General features: G+C 42.8%; 1 protein-coding gene and 1 long non-coding RNA gene across 2 annotated transcripts in view; both read right to left on the bottom strand.

Moving 5' to 3' along the window:
• Positions 1-14139: 14139 nt before the first annotated feature.
• On the bottom strand, positions 14140-14685 carry LOC137341833 (uncharacterized). The gene is made up of 3 exons (XR_010967127.1): positions 14627-14685; positions 14482-14538; positions 14140-14185 (listed from the first exon to the last, which is right to left on the bottom strand). It is a non-coding gene; the product is annotated as an uncharacterized lncRNA (long non-coding RNA).
• A 938-nt stretch (positions 14686-15623) lies between these two features.
• LOC137341476 (mucin-2-like) overlaps positions 15624-21178 on the bottom strand; it is a 51581-nt gene continuing 46026 nt past the window's right edge. Inside the window, exons 26-31 of the mRNA XM_068004580.1 lie at positions 20876-20932; positions 20731-20787; positions 20390-20434; positions 16974-17018; positions 15973-16029; positions 15624-15676 (exon numbers count right to left, since the gene is read on the bottom strand). Coding sequence (XP_067860681.1) covers positions 15624-15676; positions 15973-16029; positions 16974-17018; positions 20390-20434; positions 20731-20787; positions 20876-20932 — 314 coding nt within the window. The remainder of the gene's footprint in view (positions 15677-15972; positions 16030-16973; positions 17019-20389; positions 20435-20730; positions 20788-20875; positions 20933-21178) is intronic.

The following is a 21178-nucleotide window of genomic DNA, read 5'->3' as shown; positions in this document are numbered from 1 at the left end:
AGCCGGTTAATCAATAAAAGCAATAAGCTGATCAAGGCTAGAAACATTCCAAGCTAGTAGATAAGAGTGGAGAAGGACCACGAAGGCATTCCAAACTGGGAGATAAGAATACACTCATCTGTGTCTGTCAATGTTGCATGTTCAGGCCCCTGTACTACCTGTGATTGGCCGGTAATTATGTAACCTTACATGGCCTACCGATGCCCCGCTGATGATTGGTGTGGACCCTGGCTGTACAGGTGCCCACCTCCTCTGATAAATGTATAAAAGTGTGAACTCCTGTATGTAACTTGTCTTGTTCTGTTAGGATCGACACGGCTCTGTCCGGAGTCAAAATCGATGCTAGAGACCAAGCCCCGCGGTAAATAAAATTGTGTTGAATTTAAAGACGTATTCGATTTCAGTTTTTGCTGAACCAGACTGAGGGGAAAGAATCGAGTTCATCATTTGGCGTAGTCGGCAGGATCTCAACGGTCGTTAACCGAGAGTTCGCGAAGTAAGAGGCGGATTGTCTCGGACACGGAGGAAGGAGGGAGCGCGCCCGGGGTGAGTAAAACTTTCTTTTACCACTTCGGCTTTCCTGAATCTGTTAAGTCTGACGACGAATCGTCCAATCGCTAACACTCGTGTGGCGTCCTTACGAGATCCAGGTCAGTCTGGCGAATATGGCAGATCAGTGATTAAATAATCACTGAGGGTGGTCAGTGTAGGTTAAGGATAAAATAAAACAAGCCTGGTGATTGGGTATAAACCAGGATAAAATAAACCTTGGGTATTGATAAGCCTGGTAATTGAATATAAACCAGCCTAGTCATTGGGTATAAATTGGCCTGGTAATTGGGTATAAGCCGGCCTGGGGAGTTGAGGAACTGATTGCTTGTGCTGATCGACTACAGAAGGAAGTGCCTGTCTCAAACGCGCAGCCTTAGACCGGTTGTTAAGAGGGGAGATCCCCCACGCGAAGGTCAGGACCCTGAAGTGGGCGTAGAGACCAAAGGCACTTAGGATTGTGAAGCACAAGGAGTCAGGTCCATCCTTGAATTCTGTTCGAATACGGTTGTATTAATTAGTCGACTAAGAGTAAAGGAAAACGGGACATAGAATGGGTAATTTTCTGGATACCTCTGCAGAACCAGAGAGTGCCTTACAGACTTTGTGTGCAAAATATCCGGAAAAGGCAAAGCAATTTAGACAATTGTCAGGGGGACTGAATAAAAAACTGGGAAATAATCAATGGCCATTGGGGGGAACCAAAGACCTAGATACTGCCATAAAAGCACAGGAATTAATTTGGAAAAGTAACGGAAGTAAAGCAACCAAAGATTTAATTGCTTTATGGAGACAGTACTGTCAAGAGTTGAAAGAAGCTTCGTTGTTAGCAAGTTGGCAGGATAACGCGTTCAAGTTAGGAATAGGACTCACTGAAGGAGGGGTAGTCAAGTCCGTAGAAGTATTAAAAGCAGAATGTGCTAATGGAAGGCGCTTTAAACGGGAGTCTGGAAAGACCTCGGGCAAGCCAAAAGAGAGTGATGAAAGTAGATTACGTAATCTAATGGTTGGTTTTGCCTTGGCTGGGGAAGACGATGATGAATTGGATGAGTGGAATTTCAGGCCCCATGTAGCTCCCCGGGGTCCTCGTGCCCCTCCTGAGTACAATAACATCTATCCTTCAGTGCCTACGGGACCGACTGTTCAAACCCCTGTGACAAAGCCTAAAACTATCACCTCAGTCTCATCCCGTACCAGAAGTAAGACTAAGGAATTGTTGGCTCCAACATTTAACCTCACAGCCAGCTCACCTAGTTTCAGAAGGCAGGAGAGTCAGGAGCTTAGAGATGCAGGTACTGGAGAGTCAGCAGACGACTGCACATCACTGGACTCAGAACAGAGTACGGAGACACTAGTTAGGTACGAATCGACCCCTCGTCAGTTACCAATGAGACAGATACCTAATCCCATTTTTGATCCAAACCCAGCCAATGTCGGAATAGCCGGCAACTCCCAAATGATAGATGTGTCCTATCCATGGAAACCCCACGAGATCATGGCTATTCTAACGGGGGTGCCAGATAGGAAAACGTCACCTACCGCATTTGTAGAATTTCTTCGGACTACTATTTCCGTATATCATGCCGAATCAAGGGACTTGTGGTCACTAATACAGCAAGTTTTAACCCCAGCTGAACATACCAAATTCCGGGAACGTTTAACTTTCCAGAGTCATGCTGCACTGGTAGATCAGGTACCACGCGATGATAGTGAGCGCCAGAAGCGTCTTCTTGCTGCCCTCAGTGCTATTCTACAAAAACCAGTTGACCTAACTAAGATCCTAGACACCAGGCCTAACAGAGGCAAGGGAGCGGACGAATATTTAGAAAGATTCTCTGAACTATACCGGAATCAGTCAGGAGACACAGCGTACTGTGAGGGAAAAGACACACCACAGTACTGTGCTGTGCTAATGAACTGCATACCGATTCGGGTGGCTCAGGCAATTAAGAATAATAATATGCACTGGTCTGAGTTTAACCCCAGCCAGGTGAATAGGGCGGTGAAATACTACTGGATGAATAATAAATACCAGGAAGGTCAAGCCCAGAGTAGAGTCAAAACTGAGTATGTGGTAAAAAAGGAAAAGCCGAAACACACCCCAGACAGAACAGGATATCAGATGGAGCCTCAGTATTGTGTCCCAAGATGGGTTGACGAGGAAGGGTATGAGTACAAAACACACCCTAACGGACCAACCGCCCCTAATTATGGCCTACCCTCTGCTCCCCCGAGACATAATTTTGAAGGAAGAAGAGGAGGAGGGAGACAAACAGGGGCAGATGCCTATTTTAATTGTGGTCAACAAGGCCACTGGAGCAAGGAATGTCCCTCCTGTAGACAAATAAGAGGGGGCCATATGGGCCATGTGCGAGGGCAGCGAAGAGGAGGTTGGCAAGGGGATCGAGGACGAGGAAGATATACGGACTTTTCCCAAAACAATCTGTTCCCCCAGTATTGACTAGCTAACCTTGTGGTAATCGGGATCCAGTCAGAGCAGGAGCCCGTTCTGTCACTAATGATTGAAGGAAAACCACATACATTCTTGGTAGACACCGGAGCAACCATGTCATCTGTCCGATCGGAGCTCAAACTCCCTGAGTCCGGGGAAAAACAGAGTTTGTCTGGTTTTCAGGGACAAGTGAGCCAATACCCGATATCTGAACCGGTGGAAGTACAATTTGGAAATGAGTCAGTAAAACACCAATTTATAATTACAAGTGGATTAGACTGTAACCTCGTGGCTCGAGACTTGCTATGTGCATTCCGCCTGAGCATTGAATGCGGGGACGAAGGACTGACTGTGAAACCATGGGCCCCTAAAATGCCGTGTTATGTTTCCATCACCCCACAATGGTGGTCTCTAGACTTCAAAGATGAGGGTTCCCTTCATGTAACCTTGGCTTACGATAGGAGTGGGAGAAATAAGGAATTGGAGGACTTTTACCGAAGCGATGTAGGAACGGAATGGGAGGTTATCCGTCGAGCTATGGTTACAGGACCAGAAGGGAGGGCAGAGTATGTTGAGATCCCCTCAGAATTATGGAAGGAAGCACCTATTACAGGTTACATCACTCGAGGGGCTGCGAAGACAATGGGATGGGATCCAGGATACTTTGAAATAGAGGGAGCCCCACATATCACCCGGGAGGTGAATTACCCGTATCATGCGAAAGATTCAGCACCCATGGTAAAGCAGACAGTCGAACAAGCTGATCCAGATAACCGACAGAAACAGACCCTGCCAGGTGGCCGGACTATTCTGTTTTATCAGACATCAAAGGTTAACAGAGCACAATTGCGCCACCATGTGGGCAATGAGAAACCTGAGTACGTTAACCCACAAGCATGGGCAGAAGATCCCACGCAAGGAGGATGCGTTAAAATGACTCCTATTCACATTGACCTACAGGAAAATGTTGTATTACCCTCTATTCGACAGTATCCACTAAAGCAACAGGCGATACCAAGCATTGACAAACTGATAAATGGGTTGTTAAGGCAAGGGATCTTGATCAAATGTCAGTCTCCGTGTAACACGCCAATACTGGCCGTTCCGAAACCAGGCAAGCCAAACCAGTACAGATTAGTACAGGATTTACGATCAATCAATGCTATTGTACGGCCACTACACGCACTAGTACCTAACCCAGATCACATTTTGGCTCAAGTTCCTGCAAAAGCCAAAATCTTTGCAGTAGTCGATCTCCAACACGCCTTTTTCGCTTTGCCGTTGGACCCATCAAGCCAGTACCTTTTTGCTTTCACTTACGAGGGACAGCAATATACGTGGACCCGACTGCCACAAGGCTTCGTTAACTCCCCAACGTTATTTTCTAGATGCTTACAGGAACAGTTACAGACATTGACTTTGAAACAAGGGTCTGCGCTAGTCCAGTATGTGGATGATCTGTTGATAGCCAGCCCTGATGAGCAGAGTAACCGAAGAGACACTGCCCAATTGCTAAATCACTTATCCTCGCTAGGGTACATAGTATCCCAGTCGAAGGTACTGGTGGCCCAACAGAGGGTTAAGTTTCTTGGTGTCTTGCTCTCAGCAACTGAGCGAGGCTTAGAAAGAAGCAGGATCGAACCAATCTGTCAATTCCCTGTACCTCGCACGGCAAAGGAGGTACGTCAGTGGATGGGAATGGTAAACTATTGCAGACAGTGGATCCCTAATATCGCCATGGACACTAAATTATTAACGCCATACACCAGCACAGAGGGTGAATTTCAACTAGATTCTGACGCCTTGGGAGCATTTAAAAGATTGAAGGAAGCTTTGTCACAAGCACCCGCATTGGGGAGACCCCTGTATGACAGACCATTTCAGTTGTACTGTATTATCCTCACTGATTGCTCAACTGCTGTTTTAACTCAAAAACATGGAGATAAGCATAGACCGGTGGCGTACTATTCTTCAAAACTAGATCCCGTAGCGTTAGGACACCCAGTCTGCACTCAGATTTTAACGGCTATTTACAACAGCCTACAGTCGGCTGCTAATCTGACTTTACAACAGGACATCACTGTATACAGTTCACACTCGGTAACCGCCTTATTAGGCCAGCTACAGACTCAACACCTTACCATGGCTCGACAAAATAAGTATGAGATATATCTGCTTAACAATCCCAAGCTGCAATTTAAACATTGTACTACCATCAACCCAGCATGTTTTCTCACAGAGCCACCCCTTGAACAGACTGACCCAGGACACGATTGTTTATCCTTAATTAAGGAAGACACTTCTGTCAGAGATGATCTATCTGATGTCCCAATAAAGGACCCAGACATAACGATGTATGTAGATGGGAGTGCCTCTATTGGTTCCTTTGGGGAGAAACTTTCAGGATATGCAATAGTGGACCAGGACGGTAAAACTGTTGAATCTGCTGCTTTTGAATTTCCATCTTCTGCCCAACAAGTGGAGCTGTTTGCCCTGATAAGAGCTTGTGTCCTCGGGAAAGACCAAAGGGTTAATGTGTATACAGATTCGAGATACGCTTTCGGGGTAGTTCACGATTTCGGACAGTTATGGAAAAACAGGGGGTTTCTGACTTCTGCAGGTACTCAGATTTCCCATCAGAAGTTAGTCTCAGATTTGTTACCAAGACAGATTTCAGTTTTAAAATGCTCCGCCCACACGACAGGACAGACTCCAGTAGATATAGGGAATAGATATGCTGATCAGGAAGCTAAGGAAGCGTCCCAGACACAGAGGGTGGTTGTCCCTAGAATGATGAGTCAGACTAAAAGCTCAAACAAAAGCAAGTCTCCCTCTGAAAAGCCAATGCCAACCATCCAAGACGTCATTAAATTACAGGAGGACGCTCCTGACTATGATAAACAAATGTGGAAACAACTTGGTTGTACTTATGACTGTGTATCTAAATTGTGGGTTACCCCTGCAGGGCAGACTTGTATGTCAGATGAATTAGCATTATGGGTTATTGAATGTGTACACTTTGCAACTCATTGTGGTGCCAAGGGTACTAGTGATACACTGCTGGCCACTTGGTGGCATCCGAGGTTGCAAGCCCTAGCCCAGAGCATCAGCAGTAGTTGCCTCATTTGTCAACAACACAACCCTGGGAAGGGAGTGCCTTGCGAATGGGGAAAGACCCCTTTGCCGGAAGGTCCCTTTGAGACCCTCCAAATGGACTACATTGAGTTGGAAAGATGTCAGGGTTATAAATATGTTTTAGTCATTGTTGATGTATTTAGTAAATGGATAGAGGCCTATCCGACAACGGATAACAAAGCCTCCACTGTTGTAAAAGTTCTGATGAAAGAGATCATCCCTAGATACGGAATCCCAAATCAATTGAGTTCAGATAACGGCCCTCATTTTGTGGGTCAGGTGAACAAGGAATTCTGCACCCAAATGGGCATTAAACAACAGTTACACTGTGCCTACAGGCCACAGGCCGCTGGGTTGGTCGAACGAGCTAATCAGACTTTGAAAAATAAACTGGCTAAACTGCAGGCAGAGACTGGTACTACTTGGCTCAAACTCCTTCCTATAGCCTTATTTCAGATACGTACTACTCCGGCTGGGGTAGCACGGTTAAGTCCTGCTGAAATTATATATGGGAGACCCCTCAAGACCCCGTGGAATCAAAACGTTCCGAAAACTGTCCACTTTCACCACATGACAACAGAAATGACTAACTATATTTTGTCATTAACCAAGGCATTGAGAAGCCTCCACTCTCGGGTACGAGCTGCCTACGTTGAACTTCCTCCTATAGCCAGTCCATCTAAAATCGAATCGGGAACGTACGTGTTAATCAGGAATTGGACAAAGAAAGGACTGGAACCTCGGTGGGAGGGGCCCTATCAGGGTCTACTCACCACCCCTACCGCTGTGAAGGTAGAGGGGAAGAGTGCGTGGGTTCACCTCCACCACTGTAAAACTATCAGTCCCACGTCTCAAATTTAAAATGCTAACTTCTCTTTTCTTCTAAGAAATCTACCCTATTCAGGTATCGTGACCAGCCATGAAAGTCTTCCCTTGGATCCTCTGCCTTGGACTCTTGCTGACCCTGGGAGTAACCAAAGAGAGGACATGTCGACGGGACCAGCCTAAGCGCATACACCACCTATGCAAAGGAGACGTACGTCGATGTAACGATAACGACCCAGACGGATTCGGAAGGTGGAACACCACCCGGATAGACAGATATGCCGGGCTCCTGAGGCAGCCCCACCGCTCGATAGAGTTAGGAATATCGCATGGAGGAATACCTTGTTATTGGACTGAGTGCAAATATGATTATGTTTGTAAACGTGAAAGGGAAAAGACCCCTGAGCTGTCTAAACAAGAAAGGGATACACAGAGGCACGAGCGGTACCTGAGATTTAACCAAGAGAAACAGCGTAATGGGTTAGCCCCTGTGGGAACTATTGACTATGCAAGTTTGGAGGGTTCCCTGCTACGGAAACGTAAGAGAAATTTCCCACTCCAGAAGCGCGAATTGCACATTAACACCTTCCTGTATATGAGTTATGTGTATGCCAAACGGCAGGGTATCTCTAGTTGCTGGGTGTGTTCCCACATTCCTCTCCATTCCAAGGGAGGTATTCCCTTCAAACCAGTCCCCTTTTCGGAAAACGAGACTGCCGAGTGGGTCGAACGTAGGACCACCACGGATGAGTCTAGGGAGGATGCTCGGAAGGGAACCCGGTATGGGAATAGCTTGGCGGGGGAGGATTGGTATCACTCCTTTAACCAGGCCCTAAAACCGCCCGTCCTGGTCCTACCCGACACCTCTGGTACAAAATTACCAAAGGCGGCGGTATGTTTCAACAGCACACAGGGGACTGTCCCAGTGGGTAAAAGCCGGTGCACATGGTATGTAGATTTAGATGATTGCACCAAACCACTGCCTCAACCAGAGTGGGGAGGGGCAGAGGTTAATACATCTGTGTGTTTGGGTAATAGAACCAGACCGGGATGTCCTACAAACCGGTCGTGGGGTTCGCGGAAACAAACGTGTCAGGAACAGCAAGGAAAAGGAGAAGGGGAAGGGCTGAAGGACGTCTTCGGGGGTACCACGTATAATAGTACGTATTTCATATGTGGCTATAAGGCATACCCATGGTTGCCTCAGAACTGGATCGGGTCCTGCTATTTAGGATATGTAGTGCCATATGTCTATCACTTGCCTTCCCTAGCGGACCATCACCATTATAGGCCGAAAAGGGAAATTACAGAAACGGAACGATATTTTGCTATTTTGTTCCCCGGGTATGGGGTAGCCAGAGCAATCAAGGAAATTCGGCAGATGGCTTCGGTATTAGAGGAGGTAGCCAATGAAACTGCAGTAGCACGAAAGGAGGCCAGTGCAGAGATGATAGCCATTCGGACAGTGGCCTTGCAGAATCGCATGGCCCTAGATTACCTGTTGGCCGCAAAAGGCGGCACGTGTGCACTTATAGGATCGGAGTGCTGCACCTACACACCGGATAGCTCAGAAAACATAACTAATCTGGCTGAGCATATACAGAAAGCCGTAACAAAATTACACCAAACCCCGGGAGCAGGTTGGTTAGACTGGCTCCTTGGGGGCTCATGGGGATCGTATTTGATGCACGGATTAATTATTCTAATCGTAGCAATACTTACCTTTGCCCTGATTATTGCCTGCATCAAAATTTGCTGCAAGGCAGCAATGGAACAAATCCGAGTATGAGGCTATGCCCATGCTGATTGGGCAAGGATTAGTTATCATAAAATGATAAAAGGGGGGAATGAGAATCCATACGCAGTGCCCCTTTAATGAAAATGCTTACATAGTAAGTTTTACTAGAAGCTAGGATTGCTTATGTGGCAAAGTAGAAACAGGAGTTACTTAGAAGCCAGCATACTGTGGGTCAGGACAAGGGGCCCTATCAAGGCTGATAGTTATATGCTGAGTTTGTTAGATATAGAGGTCTGTTGATGCTCATCATGGAAGAGACCTGACAGGACTAGGGAGTCTCTGGTGTGAGTGTCTTGGTACAGCCGGTTAATCAATAAAAGCAATAAGCTGATCAAGGCTAGAAACATTCCAAGCTAGTAGATAAGAGTGGAGAAGGACCACGAAGGCATTCCAAACTGGGAGATAAGAATACATTCATCTGTGTCTGTCAATGTTGCATGTTCAGGCCCCTGTACTACCTGTGATTGGCCGGTAATTATGTAACCTTACATGGCCTACCGATGCCCCGCTGATGATTGGTGTGGACCCTGGCTGTACAGGTGCCCACCTCCTCTGATAAATGTATAAAAGTGTGAACTCCTGTATGTAACTTGTCTTGTTCTGTTAGGATCGACACGGCTCTGTCCGGAGTCAAAATCGATGCTAGAGACCAAGCCCCGCGGTAAATAAAATTGTGTTGAATTTAAAGACGTATTCGATTTCAGTTTTTGCTGAACCAGACTGAGGGGAAAGAATCGAGTTCATCAGGGACACCCTCTTGTCTTACGTTTTCACCCCCAAATCGGAGAATGGAGCAAACTGATGAGGCGCGAAAATAACCCATTACCGGGGGGGTATAACTGGGGCGTCCCAGAACCTCTCTCTCTCTTTCTCTTCACCTCAGCCCAGCGTCCTGCTTGCCTGCCAGCAACCAAGAAGAAAGGCCATCCAGTAAACATCGCAACCACATGTCGATGGCAGCAGCAGGACACAGGGGCCAGGCCTTCTCATCTGTTTCACCGGTGAGCATTATTTTTTTTCTGTCCGTCACAAGACAACCTAGCGAGGTGTAAGGGTGGGAATTAAAGGGGTATTGCTAAAATTGTGATTTTAGAATTTTCCCTCGATGTGTCCGTTTCTTCCACCCCGTTAAGTGTAAGACTGTATTGCATCCATAGTGATTCCTTTTATCTTCTATATAATACTGTTTACCTTGTCGTTTTAGTTTTCTTGTTAATAAACATTGGTTGTCCTTGCACCAATCCAACGGTCTGTTCGTTGGTCCTTATTACCGCTCCATGAGTCCTGAGCTCAGAATCATGAAGGGGAATGCGATTCGAAACCGCACATCGGAAACAAAACCCCTTACAATTGCTGTAAATGGATTTCATCTGACGATGAGAATAAACTGTACTCAGCGGTACTGGAAGTTCCAGAAACTGTAGGTGTGCCTGTCACTGTAGTTGGTGTTAGCCCGACGCAGCAGAGAAAAATAATACATAGCATTCATTCACTGATTGCTGTAAATGGACTCCAATTTGCTTTTCAGTAGATTACCACTATTTGGTCACAATGGAAGGCGCCAGTTACAAATGCCACTACAAATACAATGAGCAGATCAAAAATTGCTGCACAATTATCATTTCAACTACTCCTTTTAACAAACGGAACGAATGTTCTTCAGATCATGTATTTACCCAAGTTGCCTCAAAAAGCTATTTACTTGTCGAGCAATTACAACATAACTCCCATGTTGTCAGCAAACAAGGCATTATCTTTTCTCAAAAAAATCTGGATGTTGCTTCAAAATAAAAAATGTCATAGAATACCGCATGATTCATTTTCCAAAAAATAATGGCAAAAGTGAAAAATCTCACTGAACACACTCCAGTTCTCATCATTACTTCAACAATTTCAAAAATAAGCATTTTCCTTCATTCTGATTTCAAGAAAACATTTTGTCAATCTTTCTGAACATAAATTTGACATGGAGGCAACATCAATATCCAGAATCAGGAAAATAGAAGTCTTTGGTTAAGAATTCTCCAAATTATTTGCTTACAAGCGACTCCTTTTGGTCTCAGAGTCAACAAATGTTACTGCACCCATCAATTCACAAGGAATCTTCTTCTCCTCTAATCTTTCATGGTAAGAAGTCAATTTCAGCTACTCCAATTATTGACAGAAATCGTCTAATTCTTCAAAAAGCAAAAGTAAATTTCAAAACCTCTCCAAAATTTGAAAAGTCAGAATTTCCAGTCTTCGTGCCAACAGTATCTGCCAATCCTCCTAATCACTTGGTAAATTTTGGGAAATTTTTATTACATATGCTCACTTTAATGACAAGATAATATTGCCAATATTGCTCGCAACCATTCAAGAACAACACATCACAAAGTATCTGGTAAAATCATTAAAATTATGGAAATGTATGAATCTCTTCCTCAAGCTAGAATTAATAATGCCTGTGATTAAGAATACCAGGCAACATTCATTTCCCTTAATGCTATTCATTGGAAAGTTCATTCACACTCAAAATAAATATGCATTAATTACCAGTGGTGGAAGGCAAAGCCGACACACTTGTGCTCGCAGTTACTCCTACAGGGAACAGAAAATGTTTCAAAAGATTACTTCAAACCTTCATCATTTGCCATCACTCAACTTATTTCCCATCAGAAACCATTGACAGTGTAGGCGATGAATGAATCATATTCAATAAATACTAATAAAACCTTTACTGATATTGAACAACTCAACCAGTACTGATTTATAAACTTAGGAATGCATGACAATCAACATCAAAAGTAATTCAATGGTAGTCCAACAACAAAAACTTTATTGGTGGGCTTTGGCACAGTTGATTTCATGTGACAATGAGAAACATTATTACTCACCAGTTGTGGTAGTTTCAGAAACTGAAGGTGTGCCTGTCACTGTAGTTGGTGTTGGCCCTACGAATTAGAGGAAATATTACAAAGCTTTAAGTCACGAAGTGATATAAATAGATTTCATGTGACAGTGAGGAAAAACTATACTCACCAGTACTGGAAGTTCCAGAAACTGTAGGTGTGCCTGTCACTGTAGTTGGCGTTGGCCCTACGTAGCAGAGAAAATAATACGTGGCATTCATTCACTAATTGCTGTAAATGGACTCCAATTTGCTTTTCAGTGGATTACCATTACTTGGTTACAATGGAAGCAGCTAGTTACAAATGCTACCACAAATACAATCAGCAGATCAAAAATTGCTGAACAATTATCATTTCAACTACTCCTTTTAACAAACGTTACGATTGTCCTTCAGAGCATGTCTTGACCCAAGTTGCCTGGAAAAGCAATCTACTTGTCGAGCCATTACAACATAACTCCCATGTTGTCAGCAAACAAGTCATTATCGTTCCTCAAAAAAATCGAGATGTTGCTTTAAAGTAAAAAAATGTCATGGAATATCGCATGATTTATTTTCCAAAGAACATAGGGCAAAACTGAAAAATCTCAATGAACACACCCCAGTTCTCATCATTTCTTCAACTATTTCATAATTGAGCACTTTCTTTCTTTCTGATTTCAAGAAAACATTTCATCAATTTTTCTGAACATAAATTTGGCATGGAGGCAATATCATTATCCAGAATCATGAATATAGCAGCCTTTGGTTAAGAATTCTCCTCAGAGAACTCCCAATCTCCTAATTCTTCAAATTGCAAAAGTAAATTTCAAAACAATTCCAAAATTTAAAAGTCAGAAATTGGTTTCTTCATGACAGCAATACTTGCCAATCCTTCTGGTCACCATTCCTTAGCAAATTTTGGGAAATTTTTATTATATATGCTCACTTTAATAACAAGATAATATTGCCAATATTGCACGAAACCATGCAAGAGCAACACATCACAACGTAACTGGTAAAATCATCAATGTTATGGAAATGTATTAATCTCCTCCTCAAGCTATAATTGATAATGCCAGTGATTACGAATACCAGGCAACATTCATTTCCCTTAATGCTATTCATTGGAAAGTTCATTCACACTCAAAATAAATATGCATTAATTACCAGTGGTGGAAGGCAAAGCCGAAACACTTGTGCTCGCAGTTACTCCTACAGGGAACAGAAAATGTTTCAAAAGATTACTTCAAACCTTCATCATTTGCCATCACTCAACTTGTTTCCCATCAGAAACCATTGACAGTGTAGGCGATGAATGAATCATATTCAATAAATACTAATAAAACCTTCACTGATATTGAACAACTCACGCAGTACTGATTTATAAACTTACAAATGCATGACAATCAACATCAAAAGTAATTCAATGGTAGTCCAACAACAAAAACTTTATTGGTGGGCTTTGGCACAGTCGATTTCATGTGACAATGAGAAACATTATTACTCACCAGTAATGGTAGTTTCAGAAACTGAAGGTGTGCCTGTCACTGTAGTTGGTGTTGGCCCTGCGTAGCAGAGAAAATAATACGGAGCATTCATTCACTAATTGCTGTAAATGGACTCCAATTTGTTTTTCAGTGGATTACCACTACTTGGTCACAATGGATGGAGCAAGTTACAAATGCCACAACAAATACAATGAGCAGATCAAAAATTTACAATCGTCATTTGAACTACTCCTTTTAATAAATGTAACAATTGTCCTTCAGAGCATGTCTTGACCCAAGTTGCCTGTTAAAGCAATCTACTTGTCAAGCCATTACAACATAACTTCCATGTTGTCAGCAAACAAGTCATTGTCGTTTCTCAAAAAAATCCAAATGTTGCTTTTAAGTAAAAAAATGTCATGGAATATCGCAAGATTTATTTTCCAAAGAACAGAGGGCAAAACTGAGAACTCTCACTGAACACACCCCAGTTCTCATCAATACTTCAACTAATTCAAAATTGAGCACTTTCCTTCTTTCTGATTTCAAGGAAACATTTCATCAATCTTTCTGATCATAAATTTGCCATGGAGGCAACATCATTGTCCAGAATCATGAAAATAGAAGCCTTCTCCACACAGATCTCCTAATCTCCTAATTCTTCAAAATGCAAATGTAAATTTCAAAACAATTTCAAAATTTGAAAGTCAGAAATTGGTTCCTTCATGACAGCAATACTTGCCAATCCTCCTGGTCAACATTACTAAGCAAATTTTGGGAATTTTTATTACATATGCTCACTTTAATAACAAGATAATATTGCCAATATTGCTCGCAACCATTCAAGAACAACACATCACAAAGTATCTGGTAAAATCATTCAAGTTATGGAAATGTATGAATCTCTTCCTCAAGCTATAATTAACAATGCCTGTGATTAAGAATACCAGGCAACATTCATTACCCTTTATTCTATTCATTGGAAAGTTCATTCACACTCAAAATAAATATGCATTAATTACCAGTGGTGGAATGCAAAGCCGACACACTTGTTATCGCAGTTACTCCTACAGGGAACAGAAAATGTTTCAAAAGATTACTTCAAACCTTCATCATTTGCCATCACTCAACTTATTTCCCATCAGAAACCATTGACAGTGTAGGTGATGAATGAATCATATTCAATAAATACTAATAAAACCTTTACTGATATTGAACAACTCAACCAGTACTGATTTATAAACTTACGAATGCATGACAATCAACATCAAAAGTAGTTCAATGGTAGTCCAACAACAAAAACTTTATTGGTGGGCTTTGGCACAGTTGATTTCATGTGACAATGAGAAACATTATTACTCACCAGTTGTGGTAGTTTCAGAAACTGAAGGTTTGCCTGTCACTGTAGTTGGTGTTGGCCCTACGAATCAGAGGAAATATTACAAAGCTTTAAGTCACGAAGTGCTATAAATAGATTTCATGTGACAGTGAGGAAAAACTATACTCACCAGTACTGGAAGTTCCAGAAACTGTAGGTGTGCCTGTCACTGTAGTTGGTGTTGGCCCTACGTAGCAGAGAAAATAATACGTGGCATTCATTCACTAATTGCTGTAAATGGACTCCAATTTGCTTTTCAGTGGATTACCATTACTTGGTTACAATGGAAGCAGCTAGTTACAAATGCTACCACAAATACAATCAGCAGATCAAAAATTGCTGAACAATTATCATTTCAACTACTCCTTTTAACAAACGTTACGATTGTCCTTCAGAGCATGTCTTGACCCAAGTTGCCTGGAAAAGCAATCTACTTGTCGAGCCATTACAACATAACTCCCATGTTGTCAGCAAACAAGTCATTATCGTTTCTCAAAAAAATCTAGATGTTGCTTTAAAGTAAAAAAATGTCATGGAATATCGCAAGATTTATTTTCCAAAGAACAGAGGGCAAAACTGAGAACTCTCACTGAACACACCCCAGTTCTCATCAATACTTCAACTAATTCAAAATTGAGCACTTTCCTTCTTTCTGATTTCAAGGAAACATTTCATCAATCTTTCTGATCATAAATTTGCCATGGAGGCAACATCATTGTCCAGAATCATGAAAATAGAAGCCTTCTCCACACAGATCTCCTAATCTCCTAATTCTTCAAAATGCAAATGTAAATTTCAAAACAATTTCAAAATTTGAAAGTCAGAAATTGGTTTCTTCATGACAGCAATACTTGCCAATCCTCCTGGTCAACATTACTAAGCAAATTTTGGGAATTTTTATTACATATGCTCACTTTAATAACAAGATAATATTGCCAATATTGCTCGAAACCATGCAAGAGCAACACATTACAACGTAACTGGTAAAATCATCAATGTTATGGAAAGGTATTAATCTCCTCCTCAAGCTATAATTGAAAATGCCAGTGATTACGAATACCAGGCAACATTCATTTCCCTTAATGCTATTCATTGGAAAGTTCATTCACACTCAAAATAAATATGCATTAATTACCAGTGGTGGAAGGCAAAGCCGACACACTTGTGCTCGCAGTTACTCCTACAGGGAACAGAAAATGTTTCAAAAGATTACTTCAAACCTTCATCATTTGCCATCACTCAACTTGTTTCCCATCAGAAACCATTGACAGTGTAGGCGATGAATGAATCATATTCAATAAATACTAATAAAACCTTCACTGATATTGAACAACTCACGCAGTACTGATTTATAAACTTACAAATGCATGACAATCAACATCAAAAGTAATTCAATGGTATTCCAACAACAAAAACTTTATTGGTGGGCTTTGGCACAGTCGATTTCATGTGACAATGAGAAACATTATTACTCACCAGTAATGGTAGTTTCAGAAACTGAAGGTGTGCCTGTCACTGTAGTTGGTGTTGGCCCTGCGTAGCAGAGAAAATAATACGTAGCATTCATTCACTAATTGCTGTAAATGGACTCCAATTTGTTTTTCAGTGGATTACCACGACTTGGTCACAATGGATGGAGCAAGTTACAAATGCCACAACAAATACAATGAGCAGATCAAAAATTTACAATCATCATTTGAACTACTCCGTTTAATAAATGTAACAATTGTCCTTCAGAGCATGTCTTGACCCAAGTTGCCTGTTGAAGCAATCTACTTGTCAAGCCATTACAACATAACTCCCATGTTGTCAGCAAACAAGTCATTGTCGTTTCTCAAAAAAATCCAAATGTTGCTTTTAAGTAAAAAAATGTCATGGAACATCGCAAGATTTATTTTCCAAAGAACAGAGGGCAAAACTGAGAACTCTCACTGAACACACCCCAGTTCTCATCAATACTTCAACTAATTCAAAATTGAGCACTTTCCTTCTTTCTGATTTCAAGGAAACATTTCATCAATCTTTCTGATCATAAATTTGCCATGGAGGCAACATCATTGTCCAGAATCATGAAAATAGAAGCCTTCTCCACACAGATCTCCTAATCTCCTAATTCTTCAAAATGCAAATGTAAATTTCAAAACAATTTCAAAATTTGAAATGCAGAAATTGGTTTCTTCATGACAGCAATACTTGCCAATCCTTCTGGTCAACATTACTAAGCAAATTTTGGGAATTTTTATTACATATGCTCACTTTAATAACAAGATAATATTGCCAATATTGCTCGAAACCATGCAAGAGCAACACATCACAACGTAACTGGTAAAATCATTTAAGTTATGGAAATGTAGTAATCTCCTCCTCAAGCTATAATTGATTATGCCTGTGATTAAGAATACCAGGGAACATTCACTTCTCTTAATGCTATTCATTGGAAAGTTCAGTCACACTCAAAATAAATATGCATCAATTACCAGTGCTGGAAGGCAAAGCCGACACACTTGTGCTCGCAGTTACTCCTACAGGGAACAGAAAATGTTTCAAAAGATTACTTCAAACCTTCATCATTTGCCATCACTCAACTTATTTCCCATCAGAAACCATTGACAGTGTAGGCGATGAATGAATCATATTCAATAAATACTAATAAAACCTTTACTGATATTGAACAACTCAACTGGTACTGATTTATAAACTGACAAATGCATGACAATCAACATCAAAAGTAATTCAATGGTAGTCCAACAACAAAAACTTTATTGGTAGGCTTTGGCACAGTCGATTTCATGTGACAATGAGAAACATTGGGCCCGATTTTACCAGGGGTGCGGGTTCTTGGCGGGTGGGCCAGCGGGCGCGTTGAAAACGCGCCCAGTGAAATTAGCGGGTTTCCCGCGCGATCGTAGCAGGCAATCCACTAATTGGAGCCACTTACCTGCTCCTCCGGGTTCCGCGCCGCTGATCTGCGCGTCGGGCGGGCTGCGCATGCGCAGTACGATCTGTCGGCTGGAAGCGCTCTATTTAAAGGGGCAGTCCTCCACTGACAGATGCTGCAACAAATTTGAAAACTTACAGTGTGGAGCACAGCCCAGGGGGAAGGCTGCTCCAAGTTTAATGATGCCTCACCCCAGGTATCATTAAATGGGGTGAGGAGGAGGGGGAGGACAGAGATCTTACACCTGGCGGGCGGGAGGAAGCGGCCTGCCTCTGCCACCAAGAAGGCCTGGCTCGAGGTGGCAGAGGAGGTCACCTGCACCACCAACATATCGCCCACCTGCATACAGTGCAGGAGGCGCTCCAATGACATCAGTAGGTCAGCCAAAGTGAGTACACTTACTCATTCCCCTACACTCCATCTGCCACAACACTGTCCCCACCCCACATCTCCTTCGGCACTGCCAACACTACTCTGTCACATCACCCCTCATACCCACTCAAACCCAATCCTCATCTTACCTGCACCTACTCACCTCGCGAGTACTCACCCCGCCACTACCACGCAACCCAACCCTCATAAAATCTCATGGCTCTATCCCATACTCACCCTCTCGTGCATCTCTCTCACGGCCAGCCTCACTCAACCTGCCACCATCTGTGCTGCAGCCATAGGGCATGCATCACATATGTGCAGTAGGCAGCGTAAGGCAAACGTACGGTGAGCATGAAGGGGATGCACAAGGGTGTTTGAGGGTTTGTCATGGGTGTTACCTATATTGAATATCAGAACAACTCACAGCACACATTATATTGGCACCACTACTGCCATGTCTTCGCGAATCCTGTCCGGTTTGTGCAATAATGCCCGCTCCTGTGTATCACTATGAGGACCCACCACTGATGCCACCTAGTGTGTCACTGCAGAGTGGGTGTAGGTGTATTTGCAGGGCTCTTCTGCGCAGACGACTGAGAGACATCGGGGATGTCCCCGGTTGGAGCCTGCAAGGCTGTGGAGCAGAAGTTCGGGAGGGCAGTGGTGACTTTGACAGCGACAGGTAGGAAGATGGTGCACGGGCCAGCCAGGAGCAGCTCGGCATGAAAGAGGCTGCAGATGTCCACAGCTACATGTCGACTGACTCTGAGCCTCCGTGTGCACTGCTGCTCAGAGAGGTCCAGGAGGCTGAGCCTCGGTCTGTGGAACGTGTGGCGAGGGTAGTGCCCTCTGCGACGCATCTCTCTCTGCGGTAGCCCTCCCTCCTGCTGTACAGGTGGATGTGTCACAGGAATCTGTTGTGGAGCTCCACGTGTCAGAGGTGGACGGCGTGGATGGCGAGGCTGGTGAGGCTGGTGATGCTGTTCGCCCTCCGAGGAGGTCATGACTGCAGCTACGGCAGCCCCCATCCGCAAGATGTACATCTGAGGGGGTCCGCAAGGTAGGTACATGTCTCCGGACCCCGGGGTAAGTATGCAGGTTGGTGACTTCGACCATCAGGAGGAGGGTGGTGGAGGCCAAACTTTGTCCCAAGTGACAGAGCGGCCTCCTGCAATGGCTGAGGGTCTCCCCCCCGACCCCGCCAAATAGACCTTTGCAGCTGCCACAGGCTGACGGCTGTAACACGTCCATTTCAACTGGGACTGTTTCCCCCAGTGTGTGAAACAGTCCCTTGTTTATCAAAATCACACACAGTCCCTTAATCAGGTCAGTTAATGATCTGAACAAGCAAAGTAAATACACTCAAGTGGCATCCCACTGGCTTTAATTGCCTGCGGGATTCCCACCAGCGGGGGCTGAGCACGCACCCCCGCACGTCAGCGTGGAACCCGGAAGTGGGCGGGATCGAGGCGCGATCCGGTCCCGCACCTGGATTTCGGGATTTTCGGGGGCCCCCCACCGCCGAGAACGCACCCGGTAGCGGGTGCAAAAATCGGGCCCATTATTACTCACCAGTAATGGTAGTTTCAGAAACTGAAGGTGTGCCTGTCACTGTAGTTGGTCTACGTAGCAGAGAAAATAATACGTAGCATTCATTCACTAACTGCTGTAAATGGACTCTAATTTGTTTTTCAGTGGATTACCACCACTTGGTCACAATGGATGGAGCAAGTTACAAATGCCACAACAAATACAATGAGCAGATCAAAAATTTACAATCATCATTTGAACTACTCTTTTTAACAAAATTAACAATTGTCCTTCAGAGCACGTCTTGACCCAAGTTGCCTGTAAAAGCAATCTACTTGTCGAGCAATTACAACATAACTCCCATGTTGTCAGCAAACAAGTCATTATCGTTTCTCAAAAAAAATCTAGATGTTGCTTTAAAGTAAAAAAATGTCATCGAATATCGCAAGATTTATTTTCCAAAGAACATAGGGCAAAACTGAAAAATCTCACTGAACACACCCCAGTTCTCATCATTACTTCAACTATTTCATAATTGAGCACTTTCTTTCTTTCTGATTTCAAGAAAACATTTCATCAATTTTTCTGAACATAAATTTGGCATGGAGGCAATATCATTATCCAGAATCATGAATATAGCAGCCTTTGGTTAAGAATTCTCCTCAGAGATCTCCCAATCTCCTAATTCTTCAAATTGCAAAAGTAAATTTCAAAACAATTCCAAAATTTAAAAGTCAGAAATTGGTTTCTTCATGACAGCAATATTTGCCAATCCTTCTGGTCACCATTCCTTAGCAAATTTTGGGAAATTTTTATTATATATGCTCACTTTAATAACAAGATAATATTGCCAATATTGCTCGCAACCATTCAAGAACAACACATCACAAAGTATCTGGTAAAATCATTAAAGTTATGGAAATGTATGAATCTCTTCCTCAAGCTATAATTAACAATGCCTGTGATTAAGAATACCAGGCAACATTCATTACCCTTAATGCTATTCATTGGAAAGTTCATTCACACTCAAAATAAATATGCATTAATTACCAGTGGTGGAATGCAAAGCCGACACACTTGTTATCGCAGTTACTCCTACAGGGAACAGAAAATGTTTCAAAAGATTACTTCAAACCTTCATCATTTGCCATCACTCAACTTATTTCCCATCAGAAACCATTGACAGTGTAGGTGATGAATGAATCATATTCAATAAATACTAATAAAACCTTTACTGATATTGAACAACTCAACCAGTACTGATTTATAAACTTACGAATGCATGACAATCAACATCAAAAGTAGTTCAATGGTAGTCCAACAACAAAAACTTTATTGGTGGGCTTTGGCACAGTTGATTTCATGTGACAATGAGAAACATTATTACTCACCAGTTGTGGTAGTTTCAGAAACTGAAGGTGTACCTGTCACTGTAGTTGGTGTTGGCCCTACGAATCAGAGGAAATATTACAAAGCTTTACGTCACGAAGTGCTGTAAATAGATTTCATGTGACAGTGAGGAAAAACTATACTCACCAGTACTGGAAGTTCCAGAAACTGTAGGTGTGCCTGTCACTGTAGTTGGTGTTGGCCCTACGTAGTAGAGAAAATAATACGTGGCATTCATTCACTAATTGCTGTAAATGGACTCCAATTTGCTTTTCAGTGGATTACCATTACTTGGTTACAATGGAAGCAGCTAGTTACAAATGCTACTACAAATACAATGAGCAGATCAAAAATTGCTGCACAATTATCATTTCAACTACTCCTTTTAACAAACGGAACGAATGTTCTTCAGATCATGTATTTACCCAAGTTGCCTCAAAAAGCTATTTC

The sequence above is a fragment of the Heptranchias perlo genome, chromosome 24, assembly GCF_035084215.1.
Source record: "Heptranchias perlo isolate sHepPer1 chromosome 24, sHepPer1.hap1, whole genome shotgun sequence".
Taxonomy (NCBI): domain Eukaryota; kingdom Metazoa; phylum Chordata; class Chondrichthyes; order Hexanchiformes; family Hexanchidae; genus Heptranchias; species Heptranchias perlo.
This window is presented reverse-complemented; position numbering and strand designations above follow the sequence as displayed.